The following is a 15,716-nucleotide window of genomic DNA, read 5'->3' on the forward strand; positions in this document are numbered from 1 at the left end:
AAGGAATAATTAATTTACCAGTTTTGAGGGGGTTTGGTTCAAACCTCAAAAATGAAGATTTGTTATTTCACTTAACTGTGATACAACAGGATTATCTCAGATATCAGATATTCATTCTCCCAGAGTATTGGTGATGGATGAGAATACTAAATGGAAGGAGGAAGGATAATGAATACAGAATGGTATGGGTCTATGAAAAGAGAACCAGTCCAATTAACAGAATAATGAATTTCAGCTTGGTCAATAAATGTAATCATTTGGGTAAGATATTCTTTGTCTTTCATAAACTATTTGAAATCATACAAACATGACATTTCAATTAGGGCACAAAAGACATGATGATAGAGAGCCAAGTTGTCACAGATCAAACAGACAAAACCCCAGACTGGGGTCCCACAGCAAAGGGGGGACATGGAGATGATACATTCCCTGTGGGGCTCCACAGGGAAAAGTCCTTGGCCTTGTGCTCTCTGGAACTCTGCCAGCAGCCTAAAGGAGCTATAAAAACATCACTGCTGAAGTGAGGAGTGTCACAAGCTGGAGGAGCCACGAGCTCCCCCCAGCCAAAGCCTCGGGAAGGGCAGAAGCTGAACCTTTGCTTGGGCTTGAAATGGAGTGGCAGCAGCAGCTCAGGGGAACTCAGCTGTGCAGGGGAAATGCCACAGCCAGGAGGGGATCCCAGCCCAGCTAGGAGATCTCAGGCCAGGAAGGAGATGTCTCTCAGCCCAGCTAGGAGATCTCAGGCCAGGCAGGAGATCTCTCCCAGCCCAGCTAGGGGATCTCAGCCCAGGCAGGTGGATCTCAGCTGGACACTGCTGAGACAGGGGCCTGCTCAAGGCCAAAGGCACAGGTGGAGGCACAGAGTCGCCTCTGCCCCTGCTCCCCATGCCAGTGCACCAACACATGGCACAGTGAGGAGGCTCAAAGGCTGCCAGGGGCTCAGCTGGCACAGCAGATGCCAAGGCAGGCACCCAGGGGGACATCACAAGAGATGCTGGTGAGGGAGGGCTCCAGCCCAACAAGGCACCACAAGGAACCAGGGGTAAGGCTTAAACTAAACAGGTTAAGACTATAATGGGGATGTTTTTACAGTGAGGGCAATTAGCTATTAGGAATTCTTATCAGAGGTTGTAATGGGTTCTCCACTACTCATTTATTAACTTTGATCATGAAGATAGGATCTCTGTCTAATCAGCCAGCTCTGGTTCCTACAGGAATTCAGGGCAATCCTGCAGCCATGAAGATGGGAGTGACGTGGTCCACGAGGGTCCTTTCTGCAAGCATGCAAGCTCTTGACATCACCTCCCAGCCCTCTGCTTGCCCTCTTCACCTGACAGCTGCTATTTCAATATCTGTACAATAACAGGTCTTTACCAATGCAGTCAGAAATGGTGTGTGAGCTCAGCCACTGCTTGCAGCACGTGCCCAGGCCATCAGGCCAAGGCTTGGGAGGGCTGAGGGAGCTGTGAGGAGCAGGATGGAGGAGCAGGAGGGCTGGGCTCCAGCATCCCTGCAGCAGAGCAGCGAGATGGAGCCGCTGTGCCCACCTGGGCAGGTCCAGGGAGGGGCTCTCCCTCCCTCCCAGCAGCCAGGGCATCACTTGAACACGGACGGGAACGTGGGGCAGTCGGGCGACTTCATCTTCTTCATGAACTTCTTGAACTCTTTGTTCTTCTTGTCCCACTTGTAGATGGCTGTCAGCAGGTACTGGGTCTTCACCTGGCGGCCCATGATGAGGAAGTAGTGGCTGAGGTTGTCCAGCTGGTGGCAGGGACAGTCTGCCCCGTTCTTCAGGAACAGCACCAGCTTCTTCAGGTTCTTCTTGCGGATGGGCCCCAGCTTCAGCGCCTTCCTCTTGCGTGGAATGATCATCTTGTCCCCGTTCTCCTTCTTCACTTCCTTTATGGTCATCTTCAGAGCTGCAAAACAAGATGGGAGAGGGGAAAACAAAACTCCTAAGCAGCTTTCAGTGGCACAAAGCCTCTGCTGTGTGAGGCTGAGGGGGCAGCAGTGACAGCAGCAATGTCCCTTGTCCCTCTGCAGACACACAGTGCCCTGCTCCCCTCCTGCATCCCCTTGTCCCTCTGCACACACACAGTGCCCTGCTCCCCTCCTGCATCTCCTTCTCCCTCTGCACACACACAGTGCCCTGCTCCCCTCCTCCCTGTCCCTCTGCACACACACAGTGCCCTGCTCCCCTCCTGCATCCCCTTGTCCCTCTGCACACACACAGTGCCCTGCTCCCCTCCTGCATCTCCTTCTCCCTCTGCACACACACAGTGCCCTGCTCCCCTCCTGCATCCCCCTGTCCCTCTGCACACACACAGTGCCCTGCTCCCCTCCTCCCTGTCCCTCTGCACACACACAGTGCCCTGCTCCCCTCCTGCATCCCCTTCTCCCTCTGCACACACACAGTGCCCTGCTCCCCTCCTGCATCTCCTTCTCCCTCTGCACACACACAGTGCCCTGCTCCCCTCCTGCATTCCCCTTATCCCTTCTCTGCTCCTGAATCCTCCTGCTCCTCCATGGCATCACCCTGGCCATGACTTGGGCATGACACCCATACCCTTGCACCTGAGGGGGAGTGTCACAGACATATTTTACGAAAAATCCTTTCCTTAGGATCTTTTCTCCTGAGAAGCTGGGAAGTTTCAGTTTCTCCATGTTTTGCTGCTTTGGAATGTGATCTGGAGAATTTACCCAGCATGTGGAATTGTTTTTACTTGATGACCAATGACAGCCACCTGTGTCAAGCTGTGAGCAGCCACAAGATTTCATTATCATTCCATTCTTTCCCTTCCTTGCTACCCTTCTGCTGAAATCCTTTCTTCTATTCTTTAGTATAGTTTTAATATATCATTTTCTTTTCATATAATATATAACATAAAATAATAAATCAGCCTTCTGAAACATAGAATCAAGATTCTCATCTCTTCCCATGTCAGGATTGCCTGAAAATTCCACAGAGGAGCTGCCCCATGCCCAGGAGAGCACCAAGGTAAAACACTGAAATCCTTGTTCCCCTTCCTGCACACAGCACCCAGCACTTCCCATTTGAGAGGGGACATGTTCAGCTGCCAAGCACAAATGTTAACTGAGTAAATGAGGTGATTTCCCTGCTCTAGAGGCATGGAGAGACTCTTGAAAGGATCATTTAAAAGGTCAATTTGGCTTCTCAAGCATTTGTTTGCACTCACACCGGCCCTCAGGTGCCTGTGAAACAAGTTTGCAAGCACTGGATGTCACAGCATCAGAGCTCTGGAGATCCCAGCATGTGCCTGGGAGAAGGAAAGTTGGTCTGATACAATTTCCATGGAAAATATTCTCCCCTCTTTGGGTTCAGCATTTTCCTGAGTTAATCACAACACCCCCCACCCCAAAAAAAGCAAAAAAAGGTTTTTTGCCATGACCACGAAGAGGAATTTTGCCTACATGGGAAAAAATGACGAAAATGTGTTGTACATTAAAACATCATTTCAGTGCCATTTGGCTCTGCCTCGTTTTTGGGGAAAAGCACATATGGAGCAAAATTGCTAACATATTTTCATCATTTGGGAGTTTACTTCAGAGCTGCAGATAAGCAGTGCTCAGAGAGGTGACTGCTTGGCTGCTGTCCCTTCCCATTGGAGTCTCAGGGCAGTTGCAGGCAGCCCACAAGAAGCTCTGGCTCTGGCAGGGCGATGGCTGCTCACAGCATCACTCCTTGAAGTCCTGCTCTGCTGGAACACACAGCAGTGAACACGTGCTGCTTCCTGGGCAGGAGCACTGCTCACACTGCTCCAGACACACGTGGCAGCAGGACAGCACAGTGACAACCCTGAGCAGGCAGCAGGGACCCGGTGTCACCACCCTGACAGCAGCAGCACTGGTGTTTGCATGCCCCTGTGCCAAAAACATCCCCTAGGTTTGCCAAGATCCTTGTCATGTTCACTGCTATTGTATCAGAAAGTAAACTAGGACTGGAAACTAAGTGAAATTTTCATTCCATCTGTTTTACAAATTCAGGAGCTAAGGAAACTGCTGAATTTAAAGAGCTAAAGATGCTGAACCACGTCAGTTTGCAGCAGATCTGGAAAATGAGGTAAGGAGTTTGCAAGCAGCTCCAAATTCCATGACACCAACTGGGCAGCAGCAGCAGCAACCCCTCAATGTCAGCCTCAGTTCCTTTATTCATGCTGACTGGAGCCCTTGCAGTAAAAAGAGAGGTGGCCAGGGCAGGAGGGATAAAACAAAGAGGGGTGTAAAACACCATTACAACAGCACAATAAGAGATTTCTGCAAAATGGCTTTTTTGCTCTGCTGAAATCACTGAAAATTTGATCTTTTCTGCTAGAGGAAGAAAAGGATCTGCCAGCTAGCTGAGGTGTTGATCTAGTCCAAGCATCACACAGCATGAAGACAAAGAAGGGCTGGTAATCCTGAGCTGTGGGAGCTCACAGCTGCTCCCTTCCCTGCACACTGCACTTTGTGAGCAGTGCAGGTTCATGGGAGCTGCCCAGGGGAACCATAAATCCAGATGTAAACCAAAACCTCATCCAAAGCCTGCTCGTGCAGAGCAGCACACAGAGCCAAGATGGGGATGAAGGAGGAGGCTGGCCAGGGGTGCAAACAGTTTCTGTCAGGCTCTGTTCCTGCCAGCAGCAATGTCAGCAGTGTTCACCTGCAGTGCTGCCCAGGTAAGCACAGCTCACAGAGCATCAAGCTGATCTGCCTTTGGTGCTGCAGGCTGAGGATGATCTCTGCTCAGCCCTCATTCCTCTGGCTCCCCAAATTCCCCTTAATTGAGCCACATTCCCTGAATTCCAACCCCATTCCAGGTGAGATTCCCAGGTGTGAGAGCTGGGTTCCACAGTGGCAGGACGGACACACAGCTTTGGCCAACACCAGAGAAGGGGTGCCTGAGGGTTTTTGGGAACAGCACCAGCTTCTTCAGGACTCATCCCACTCATTCCAGGGCTCATCCCACTCCAAGAGCTCACGACCAACTTCTAGAAGGAGCAGCCTCCAAGTTCTGGCTTTCCTAGAATATTTGTTGGGGGACCCTGGTGCTGCAGCAGCTCTCCTGGCATCCCCCCAGCCCTTTTTGCCAGGCAAAAGGCTCGAGCAGGATGCTTTGAGTCTTGGCTCCAGCACCCAGCAGAGCTGCCAAAGCAAACAGCTTCCTCCTCACTGGGAGCCTTGGCCTTTCCATCCCCCCATGCCACACCAAATCTGTCTCAGCAGCGAGTGGGAGAAGGGCCAGGATCACTCTGGGATCCCAGGACAGGCTTGCTCAGACAGATTTCACCTTCAGCTGTGGCTGCCAGGCAGGAGCTGACCCCAGGAGAGTTATCCACAGCAGGAACATGTGCCACCTTTCCAGTCCATCAGCTGTGGCACTGCTGGCAGCACCAAGAGGGCTGCAGGATCAACATTGATACCCACAAGCCCTTCTTACCATTTATTTTCATGGGACACACACAGTTCCAGCACTGCTCTGGGAGGTCACCAGCTGAGAGCAGAACCCCTGTGCCCTGCTCACAACCCACCACCCACCATTCCTGCTCCTCACCCCTCTTTTTCAGCACAGAACTAGGATGCTGTCTCTGCTGGGGCCCCACTCCAGCACCTCATGTGAGAGAAGGGAAAGCTCCACTGTTCCTTCAGCCTCGTTTTTCCTTCCTTTAGAAATCACTGAGAAGGAAGAAACCTGCCAGAAGACACATTAGGGCTGTAACAGGAGAAGGCTGCAGGCAAGGACCTGTCAGTCACAGAGGAAAAATAAACAGCATGTATTGATTGTTCTGCAGTCCCCAGTGCCACAGAGCCCGTTCAGCAGGATCCCCCCAGACCCCAGAGAAAGGGCAGAAACAATAAATAAAATCACTAAGAGAAACAGAGCGTGGAATGAACTCCTGGAGTAAGAAACCAGCGCTGGCTGCAGCCCAGGGCAGCTGGGGGAGGTGGCTGTGGGGGCTCTGGAGCCCCATCTGTGCTTCCTCTTGCTTCCAGTGCTGCCTCACACTGAAATCCACCCTGCAGTCACCCCCACGGACCTGACCCAGCCCCCTGTGCTGCTCTGAGCTCTGGCACCCCTCACTGACACCACCCCAAAGCTGTTTCATCTCAGAGGAACAGCCCAGCTGCCTCAAGCAGCATCCCAGAGTCCTCATTCATCCTTGCTCAAAGGTGAACCCAGAGTTCTGCTGCACCACGAGGCTGGGGCAGTCTCCTGGAACCCCTCTGACCCCCAGAATCTTGTCCATGATCCTCTCCTGCCTTGTCTTTGCAGTTTGTGCTCACTTCCTGCACTGCTGGGAAGAACAGAGCCTAAAACAAAGTATGTGCACCCCTGTCAGCCTCCTCCTTCATCCCCCTTGGTGTTATCCCATCTTGGCTCTGTCCTCTAAGCTACACAGCCACTTCCAACTGGCACAGCCACACATCTGCAGCAGAACCCAGATTTCTGCAGCACCACGAGGCTGGCATGCTCCTGGCATCCCTGAGACCCCCAGCATCTTGTCCAAAGTTCTCTCATGCCCTTGTCTTTGCAGTTTGGGTTCACAGCTCACTGCAGCACTGCTGGGAAGAACAGAGCAGAATCTTGTCCAAAATCCTCTCATGCCCTTGTCTTTGCAGTTTGTGTTCACTGCCTGCACTGCTGGGAAGAACAGAGGCTGACACAAACTATCTGCACCCCTGGTCAGCCTCCTCCTTCATCCCCCTTGGTGTTATCCCATCTTGGCTCTGCACTCTAGGCTACACAGCCACACATCTGTGCTGGGCAAAGTGGTCCTCACCCCTTTTCTGTACCAAGCTGCTGGGATGTAAGAGAAAATCTGCAGGAACAGCAGGAATGAGTGTAAAACTTACCAACAGCTGCCCCATGCAGCACATGTTAGTTTAAACATTTATTGTACATGTCTGGCTCTGCTGAGGATCTGTAACCTGTCAGCTGCCAGTGTTTACCTTGGGGGACGTGCATGAGAAAGCTCAGCCTGAAGGTTTGGGAGTTTAGAACAGTGCCAGATAAACAGCTCTCCTTGAGAAATCACCCCAGGACAGTAACCCCCAAGACTAAACAAAGATCCAAGGGCCGTACACTGTGCTTTGGGAAAACTTCCTGAAGCCATTGCCACTCCCTCCTCTGAGACATCCCTCTCACCCCTGCATTGCCTTCCCTTCCCTCACAGGGCACAGGTAGGACCATCCCATCCCTGTTCCTGCTCCCCAGCTGGCCACATCTGCCAGGAAATAATCCATCCTTTGGAGGACACTGTCCCCAGTGTCCTTCCCAGTAACACTGTGGGCAAGTCACTGACCCCAGCTGCTCTGCTGAGGCAGGGAATTCCTCTGCTCTGGCCTCTGCTCCCTGCTGGAACTGTCCCAGAGCAGCAGAAACTGATGTCAAGCATAAAGTTAAGTTTGTATTTCCCTTCCCAGCAGGAAGGACACCCCTTTGGCTCACTGCTTGCACACCTCTGCAAGGGGCAGGTATTGAAGTGCCCCTCTCTCCTTCTCTGGCACAAAGATTGCCCAGCTCTGGACTGGGGCAATGCCTCTGCAGCACTGCAAGGAGGCAGGGAGCTCCTACCCAAACCAGGTGTGCTGATGCCAGAGGCTGTTCCTCCCTCCCTGTGTGTGCACTGAGGCAGGGGCAGCTCTGATCCAGCTTCCATGGCCTGCCCAGAGCAGAGCTCAGAGCACTCAGCACCTCCCACTCCCCAGGCAGGCCAAGCATTGAGTGTCTGCTTCCATTCCCCAGCCAAGCCAGAAGTATGCACATTCCTGGGAAACCATTACATGGGTGTTCCTGTTGGTGCTTTTCCCTGTTAGAAAAAGTCTGGGCTGGACTTAAGACTTGTGGCACAGCAAATCTGCAGGACAGTTGAGAATTCATTTCCAGCAGAAAGGGGAGCACACCAGCATGCAGAGCAGGTTTGGGTTTGCATAAGCACGCTCTGGTACAGGGCACATTCAAGTGCTAATCCCCCAGGAATGCACACCTTGTTCAATATGCCTTTAATAATCTTCCTGGAAGGTTACATACACCAGCAAGGATGTCAGAAGCAGTTAATTCTGGGTTTGATCTGAGAAAGCCAATATATTTCCTCGTGATAATCTTTTTTTTTTCTAAATGAAGTTCAGTTTACCACCGATTGTCTCACTCACTCATTTAGGACAAAGCCTTCGAGCAGCTTTGTGTTTTTTAACGAAGTTCACCTCTGCATGCCCACAGTGACATCTAGAGGCACACGTGGCTGGCTTTGGGGACAGACTGCAGGACACACAGCACCACGGTGGGCAGGGCAAGGCAGGGAAAGGTGGCAGCTCCAATCCAGCCACACAGGAGTCATGCTGCCTGTGACCAGAATGCCCGGAGTGCTCCTCCTTACCAAACTCGCTGGCACACAGGTGCTCCACGATGGCCTCTGACTTCATCTCATTGTCACAAGGGGGACACACGGTTGTTCCTGGCAAGAGAAAAAGAAGTGAAGGCAATTGAGAGGTGGCAGGCAGCCAGAGGAAGCAGCACCACAGAGCCAGACTGGCCATGCTGTCAGACTCACCCCTGAAGGGGATCCATGCCCATGCACCCTGCTACATGCTCCCAGCTCCCAGAGGTGTGGGACAACACCCAGAACCACCCACTGGCTCCCAGGGCAGCCCTGGGCACAGGCAGCCTGCTGCCAGCCCCACACAGTGCTGCCAGAGGCCCCAAGGGCAGGCACAGGCAGCTGCTAAAAGGACAGCACTGGCACAGAAAGGAGCTCTCAGCTGAGGGAAGAGCTTGCCAAGGGGCACGGCCCACGGCCCGGTGACATTCCCTGCCCACTGCATGCCAAGGCAGGCACACGATGCCCCAACCCCAGCACAGCAGGAGGATGCTGCCCAGAGATGCCTCAAGTGTGCCAAGGAGGTGCCAGGCAAGGACTGGCACAGCCCAGTTCAGTGCTCCCCTCACTACTGGGGACCACAGACTGCCCAGGAAAACCCCACTACCCTCCCTCCTGCCCTGTGCCAGAGCAGCACTGGTGGGGGACGGACCAGCACAGCTCTGGTGGATGCTGCCCCACCAGGAGTGGCCACCCACCACCAGCAGTGGCCATCCACCACCAGCAGTGGCCACCCACCACCTAGAGTGGCCACCCACCACCAGCAGTGGCCATCCACCACCAGCAGTGGCCAGCCACCACCAGCAGTGGCCAGCCACCATCAAGAGTGGCCACCCACCACCAGCAGTGGCCACCCACCACCAGCAGTGGCCACCCACCACCAGCAGTGGCCACCCACCACCAGCAGTGGCCATCCACCACCAGCAGTGGCCAGCCACCACCAGCAGTGGCCAGCCACCACCAGCAGTGGCCAGCCACCACCAGCAGTGGCCAGCCACCACCAAAAGTGGCCATCCACCATCAAGAGTGGCCACCCACCACCAGCAGTGGCCACCCTCTCTTTTGTTTCACCCTCATGGCTCCAGCAGAGCAGAGCCACCTCTGCTTGGCAGCTGCTGGCAGAGGTCAATATCTGCCCTCTTGGGAGATGCCAGCCCAGGGGATTTCACTGGGATCTGTCCTGGGAGGAAATCTCACTTCACCCAGAGAACAAGACTCTGTTTCCAAGTCCCCATCTGCACTTGGGGCAGACCACCCAGCAGCACAGACGTAGATTTGAGCTACTGGCAGATTAATTTATTGAGCTGGGAGATGCTGCTTGTTCCTGGTCCAGCAAGACTGAGGGCTCTTCCCACACAAGGGAGTTATTCTCAGGGACAACACTGCAGCAAAACATCTGCCAGTAAACAGAGCACTCATGGCCTTCCAGCCCTCAGCCAGGCCAGCAAAGCCACAGCATTGCTGGAGAGAAAAAGCAGAGAGGTGTCTCAAAGAGGGGTGCAGAGCCAGGGAGGCACAGCCATGACCATGCTGTGGTGTCTCCTCAGCCTCAGATGCCCCACAGGGATTCAGGCCAGACTTTTGTTTTCTGTGGCTTTTTCTTTCCCTGTCGCCACCCCCAAATCTCTTCTGTGCCAAATGCTGATTCTTGGGGATGTGCACCATGATTTTATTAATCACACATGCACAGCAACTGGCCTTGTGCTTGCCCCTATGTGCAAGCCACGAGCCAGCCTTCCCAGCACCAACATCCACACCCTCTGTACCTCTGAGAGCTGCCCATCCCCTGGGTAACCCTTCCTTCCAGAACCCTGACATGCAATTTCCACTGTCACCATCTCAGAGTGACACAGGCAGGAGCCAGCCTTTGGAGATAGGATGACATCCACAGTCAGAATATTTCTTTCCAGCCGTGGAAAGAAATATTTACTGTGCTCATGACAAGGGAGAGAGGGGGCTCACAGCAAGGTGAAACATCATTCTGCTGGGGAACAAGCTGGGGTTCCTGCCATGGCAAGCACTTCAATGTCTCAGCAGCCCAAGTGCACATGAGGCTGGCAAAGCCAGACAAACATGAAAGCCACCACTCGATGAGCTTTCCAGACAACCTATTCAAATAGGGGGAAAAAAAAGCAAACAAAAATGGAAAATAAGAGTCATTGTTCCATGGTGCAAAAACAGGCTTTGTTCTAGCTGTGCTCCAGCAGCCCCTGAACAGGCTGTGACACAGCCAAGGTGGCAGAGACCCCTGCCTTGCTGCACCAGGAGCCAGCAGCATCCTGTGGGCAGGAGCTGGGACCCTCTGAACAGCCCCTTCCACAGGCAGCAGCTTCACTTATGCACAACCCCCCTGCCCTAATCAACAACCTTGATCAGGCTGCTCAGAGTCCTTGACCAGGAATGTTTCCAACATGGGGCATCCACCTTGTTTCTAGATAACCCGGGCCAGCGTTTTACAACCCTCATTGCAAAAAACTTCCTCCTTAAATCCAATTTATATCAACCCATCCTCTAGTCCTGCCTAGCACAACAGCATTACTGGCAATGGGAAGAAAAACTGTCCTGTGCTCTGGATCACCACATCACACTACATCAGGAACATTAATGTTGGGGCCCAGCCAGCTCCTGCACAGCTCTGTACCCCAAGAAAGCTGTTCTGTGGAGCTGCTCCAGACCTGCAAGCCCTCCCATCCCTCCTGAGGCACTGGAGCAGACACCCCCAGCCCACCCTCGGGCCCCACTGCAGCTTGGCTGGGGCCCATCTGCAAACTCCCAGCACAATCTCAGCTGCCTGCAGCTCCCTTGTTCCCTGCTGACCATTTTTGCAAAGCCTGGCTGTAGAGCCAGCTTACTCCAGGGGCAAGAGAAGGAATGTGTAATGCTGTATTAATCTGCAACTCCCCTGATGCATCCTGTGGGCCTGCAGGCTTTACTGCCTGTGCTTAAGGAGAAAGGAATTCAGCAGGTCAGCTCTTTGAGAGGCAGAAACAAATTCCAATTTCAAGGTGTTAACGGGGGAAAATACTGAAAGGGTTTGTTCTTATTAGTGCCAAGAGAAAAAGGGGGGACACTGCTTGGTTCTGACCCTCTTTGGATCAACAGGAAACACCCCTGTGCCCAAGAGCAAAGGAGTTGGTGCTGACAGAAAACACAGACAGGGTGCACACAGAACACAGGCAGACAAGGGACAAGGACTGAGCTGCAGGTCACCCAGGATGTCACTTGACATCTGCAGGAGGTGGCAGTACCAGAGCTGAAGCAATGGGTTCCTTATGGGCACTAACAGAGCCTCTGTGGCATTCAGGACATCCAGCAGTGCTGCTTCACATCACACCAGTGGCTGCAATTCACTTGGAGTTTGCTTTTTTCCACTCCAAACTGTTTGAGGCACCACAAGAAAGCAGCAGTGTCCCACCCCAGGTCCAACAGGTGAAGAGAAATCATTAAACTACTCAGTGGAAAGGAAAACCTGGCAGATGCTGCTCCTTTAGGAGGCTGTTCCCAGGTCCTGGCTCGTTAATGTCTGTAAAATGAATGACCTGCACACAGCTCAGACTGTTTCAGACCCAGGAAGGGGCAGCTCACACCCAGCTGTCCCAGGAGCATGCTTGGCTGCAAGTCCCTGGGGAAATAAAAGCAACCTTTGTACCTGCAACACGGAACACGGCTGTGGTCTCGACCAAGGGTCCAGGTTCACATGAGACAGATTTAATTCAGAGCATTCCTGGAAAAGAAGGAGGTTTCTCCAGCAGGAAGGGCAAGCCACGACAAGGAAGCCAGTATGGCTGTGGGGAGAGGCTGGTCCCTGGCAAGGAGATCAGGCCCCCATTTTCCCCCTGGCACTGGGACAAACTTCACATTCCACCTGCCTCTGGATGTCACTGAGATGTGACACAGCTCCTCTGGGTGTCCTGCCAGGCCACAGTCACTGCTCTGCACTGTCCTCCACAGCTCCTGGAGAACCCTCTGCTGCAGGATGCACTCCTCTCCTGTCCTCCTCTATCACAGGGTCTCTCTGCAGTACGAGTCCTTTCAAGATGGGCAGGATGACACTGCACAGCTCCCTTTAGCTGGGTTACCTCTCCCAGTCGAGCACCACACACAGCTTTTGTCTGTACAGGTAACTGCAAAGGGCAGACGAGTCTGACACAGCACAGAAGGCACTGAAAGCACTCAGCCCCCTCCCTGCCTGCGCTGAGCTCCTCCTGAGTGCCGGCACTGTGTCCCTGAGGAATCAGGAGTGACAATTCCCTTCAATTCCCTTAAGCACTGCACTCTCAGAGCCCTCTGCCATCTCCCTCGACAAACATTCCTCCTGCCTGCCTTTCACAGCGCTCCAATAGCAAACCCCCAAGTGACACCGGGATATTTGTTTATTTTCAACTTTCCAGCAACGAGCCAGGCTCACTGCAACTTGAACAAGCCAGTCTGGCACCGCAGAAACGTGCTGCACGCAATGGAAACAAACACAAACCACGTTCACTTTCCCCAGTTGTTTTTGGGCAGGTTCTCTGCTCCCTTCTCCAGCTCACAGCCCACCCAAGGCAGGGCTGGATCTCCAGTGCATGCCCAGCCTCTTGCCCTAGGACTGCTGTCACTGTTGGCTCTGTGACACTCTGTGCTCAGCCAACACTTTCTGCTGTTGAAAGTGTTGGTTGAGCAGGAGCCTGGCTTGGGAGCAGAGCCAGGACAGTGCAGGATCTGAGGATGGAGGGTCACACCTTGGTCCATCAGGGCTGGAGCCCAGCCCTAGTGCCTGTGCAGGGATCAGAACAGGCACAACCCCACCGTGCTCCAAAGAGCCAAAGCTCTGGGATAGGGATGAGGAGCCGGCAGGGCATCCCACCTCCTTTGGGACAGGAGAGTGCTCAGAGGCTAGAGGAGAGCTGCTGCCAAGAAGAAGAGCTCAGGTGAGCCTCCTCCTGCCACAAGAACCCCTCCAGTCCCGTGTGGTCCCCTCCTGCCCTGCCAGCTCAGAGAGGAGCGCCAGGAGCAAGGCTGCAGCACAAGCCATGCCTTACCTTTGGGCCTGGAGACCTCGGTGGCATTGGGAGCTGTCATAGCAATGCAGACGTCATCCTGGGGAAACTGGTCACACTTGAGCATCTCTGGCCAGAAGAAGCCAAAGAACTGCATGACAGGCTCGCAGGAGTCACGCACGGCCTCGCAGAGCCAGCGGCACGGGTAGACCGGCCGGTCCAGGCAGACGGGGGCAAACAGGGAGCAGAGGAAGACCTGGGTGCCCATATGGCAATTCTTGTTGAGCAGCGGCACCCAGCTGCTCGCCTGGTGCTTCACCTCGGCCATGGTCTCGTGGTCCAGCAGGTTGGGCAGCACCATCTTGTCGTAGCCCACGCTGTGGCACAGCCGCAGGTCGGCGGGGATGGCCACGCACTGGTGGGGTTTGGCGTAGAAGCGCCCGCCAGGGTAAGGGCCCAGGTCTGACTGGTAGCTGACATAGTCGTACTCGCTGGCCACGCCGCACGCCAGCAGCCCGGCGGCCACCGACAGCACCGCACGCACGGCGGCCCCACCGGGCCCCCTCACGCTGCCCATCGCCGCCACCCGCCGACGGTGGCCCCGACAGCACCGGGGACTCCCCGCTGCCGGCGGCCGCCCTCGGGGACTCTCCTCGCGGCCCCTCCGCTGCCCCGAGCTCGCTGCCCGCCGAGCCCCGCCGAGCCCCTCACAGCCCCGCCGCCCTCCCGCCGCCCCGGCCCCGGCCCCGCTCTGGCCGCGCTCCGGCCGCGCCGCGGGTTTGTGAGCCCGCGGCAGCCAATCAGCGCCGCGCCGCCCGCCGCGCGCCGGCCCGCCGCTGTCAATCAGCGACCGCAGCAGCCAATCCCGCCCCGCCCAGCGCGGCCCCGACGGCCCCACAGCCCGGCCCGGCTCGGCCCGGCCCGGCCCGGCTCCGCTCGGCTCGGCTCGGCTCGGCCCGGCTCGGCTCGGCCCGGCTCGGCTCGGCTCGGCTCGGCTCGGCTCGGCTCGGCTCGGCCCGGCCCGGCTCGGCCCGGCCCGGCTCGGCTCGGCTCGGCTCGGCCCGGCCCGGCTCGGCCCGGCTCGGCTCGGCTCGGCTCGGCCCGGCTCGGCTCGGCTCGGCTCGGCTCGGTCCAGCTCGGCTCGGCTCGGCTGGCCCGGCCTGGCCCGAACCCCCCGGAGCCGTTCCCGGTCCCTCTGGGAGCTCCCGGCGCTCCTGAGCGGCTGTTCCGCGTTGCAGATATTTTAGATATTTCTATGAACCTGTACTGGACCGTGCAGAACAAATCCCAACAGAAACTATGACATTAAAAAAAAAAAAAAAAAAAAAAACAAAAACAAAAACAAAACACCAACAACCAAACAAAACAAAAATCAGGAGGGAGCAAGGGGCCCTGCTCTGTAAAGGGTGCCCTGTTCCAGATGTGCTGGAGGAGCCGGAGCTGCATTCCCCATTCCTCCACCCTTACCTTGCTGTGCTCCTCAGGCTTGCAAGGACTCGCTGCCCTCCAAGGCCGGGAGGAGGAGGAGGATGGAGCCCGTGGGGCTGCCCAGGTGCCCGGAGGGTGCCCCTTGGTGCATGCCAGGCAGGAGAAGCTGTCTCATCCTTGTGCACATCTGGCCATTGTGCAGCTCTGCCCCTGCGTGCCTACAGGGCACTGAGCTCTCTCCCTCCTCTGGGATCCTCCAAAGTTCCCCTTCCTGCTGCTCCCTTCGGCTGGAACAACTTGTGCCACTTAAAACAGGAACTACACCTCATTGAGAGGTAAATGGAAGAGGCTCTGCAGCCTGGAGGGCTGAACGAGCCACTTTCACCTGAGGGCCAGCGGAACAGAGCGGCCAGTTAGCAGCACTAATGAAGTGAAGAATTTAGCGGTAAACGAGGGACCCGGAGCGAAAGAGGCATTTTTGGATGGAGCAGGCTCTCTCCTGCTACTTGGGCTCAGGAAATGATGGCAAAGCTCTGATCACTGCTTGTACCAAGAAACAGCTGCAAAAAATGGACTTCTCATTCCTTGAGAAATCCTGACAGAATCTGCTTTTACCAAAAGTAGTTTAGGAACACCGAAACATCCAATTTTGAGAATTTAGGAAATAGTGCTGTGTCCCAGGAAACAAGTGTAATTCAGGCATCCTGATTTGCACCCAGGTGTGACATCCATGGGCACAAGTCTCCAGTTGGGAACCAAACTGTGCCAGTGCCACTTCATTTTCCATGGCAAAATCATGGGAAAGTCTCAGAGCCTCTGTGTTTGCAGAGCAGCAATGGGTGTGTTTGACTTTGGCAGTGCTGTGATCCTTCTGTTCCAGGATGGATGGAATTGGAATATCACAGGCAGGCAAGGTGAGCTCTTGGGAAACTCT

General features: G+C 54.9%; 1 protein-coding gene across 1 annotated transcript; it reads right to left on the minus strand.

Annotated features, from left to right (window-relative positions):
* Positions 1-795: 795 nt before the first annotated feature.
* SFRP1 (secreted frizzled related protein 1) lies at positions 796-13,931 on the minus strand. Its single transcript, XM_058820277.1, has 3 exons — positions 13,397-13,931; positions 8,376-8,453; positions 796-1,919 (listed from the first exon to the last, which is right to left on the minus strand). Exons 1-3 carry the CDS (start codon positions 13,929-13,931, stop codon positions 1,597-1,599), a joined length of 936 nt encoding a protein of 311 aa, XP_058676260.1. The 3' UTR covers positions 796-1,596.
* Between the last annotated feature and the right edge of the window lie 1,785 nt (positions 13,932-15,716).

This window comes from Ammospiza caudacuta, chromosome 26 (assembly GCF_027887145.1).
Source record: "Ammospiza caudacuta isolate bAmmCau1 chromosome 26, bAmmCau1.pri, whole genome shotgun sequence".
In the NCBI taxonomy this organism is placed as follows: Eukaryota; Metazoa; Chordata; class Aves; order Passeriformes; family Passerellidae; genus Ammospiza; species Ammospiza caudacuta.

What these genes read in the sequence shown, in the direction of transcription:
- SFRP1 (XM_058820277.1), bottom strand. Translation starts at nt 13,931, where the DNA reads ATGGGCAGCGTGAGGGGGCCCGGTGGGGCCGCCGTGCGTGCGGTGCTG. An exon ending in CGAGGTCTCCAGGCCCAAAG is followed by an intron (nt 8,454 to 13,396) that starts GTAAGGCATGGC and finishes TTCTCTTGCCAG; the next exon opens with GAACAACCGTGTGTCCCCCT. An exon ending in CCTGTGTGCCAGCGAGTTTG is followed by an intron (nt 1,920 to 8,375) that starts GTAAGGAGGAGC and finishes CTTGTTTTGCAG; the next exon opens with CTCTGAAGATGACCATAAAG.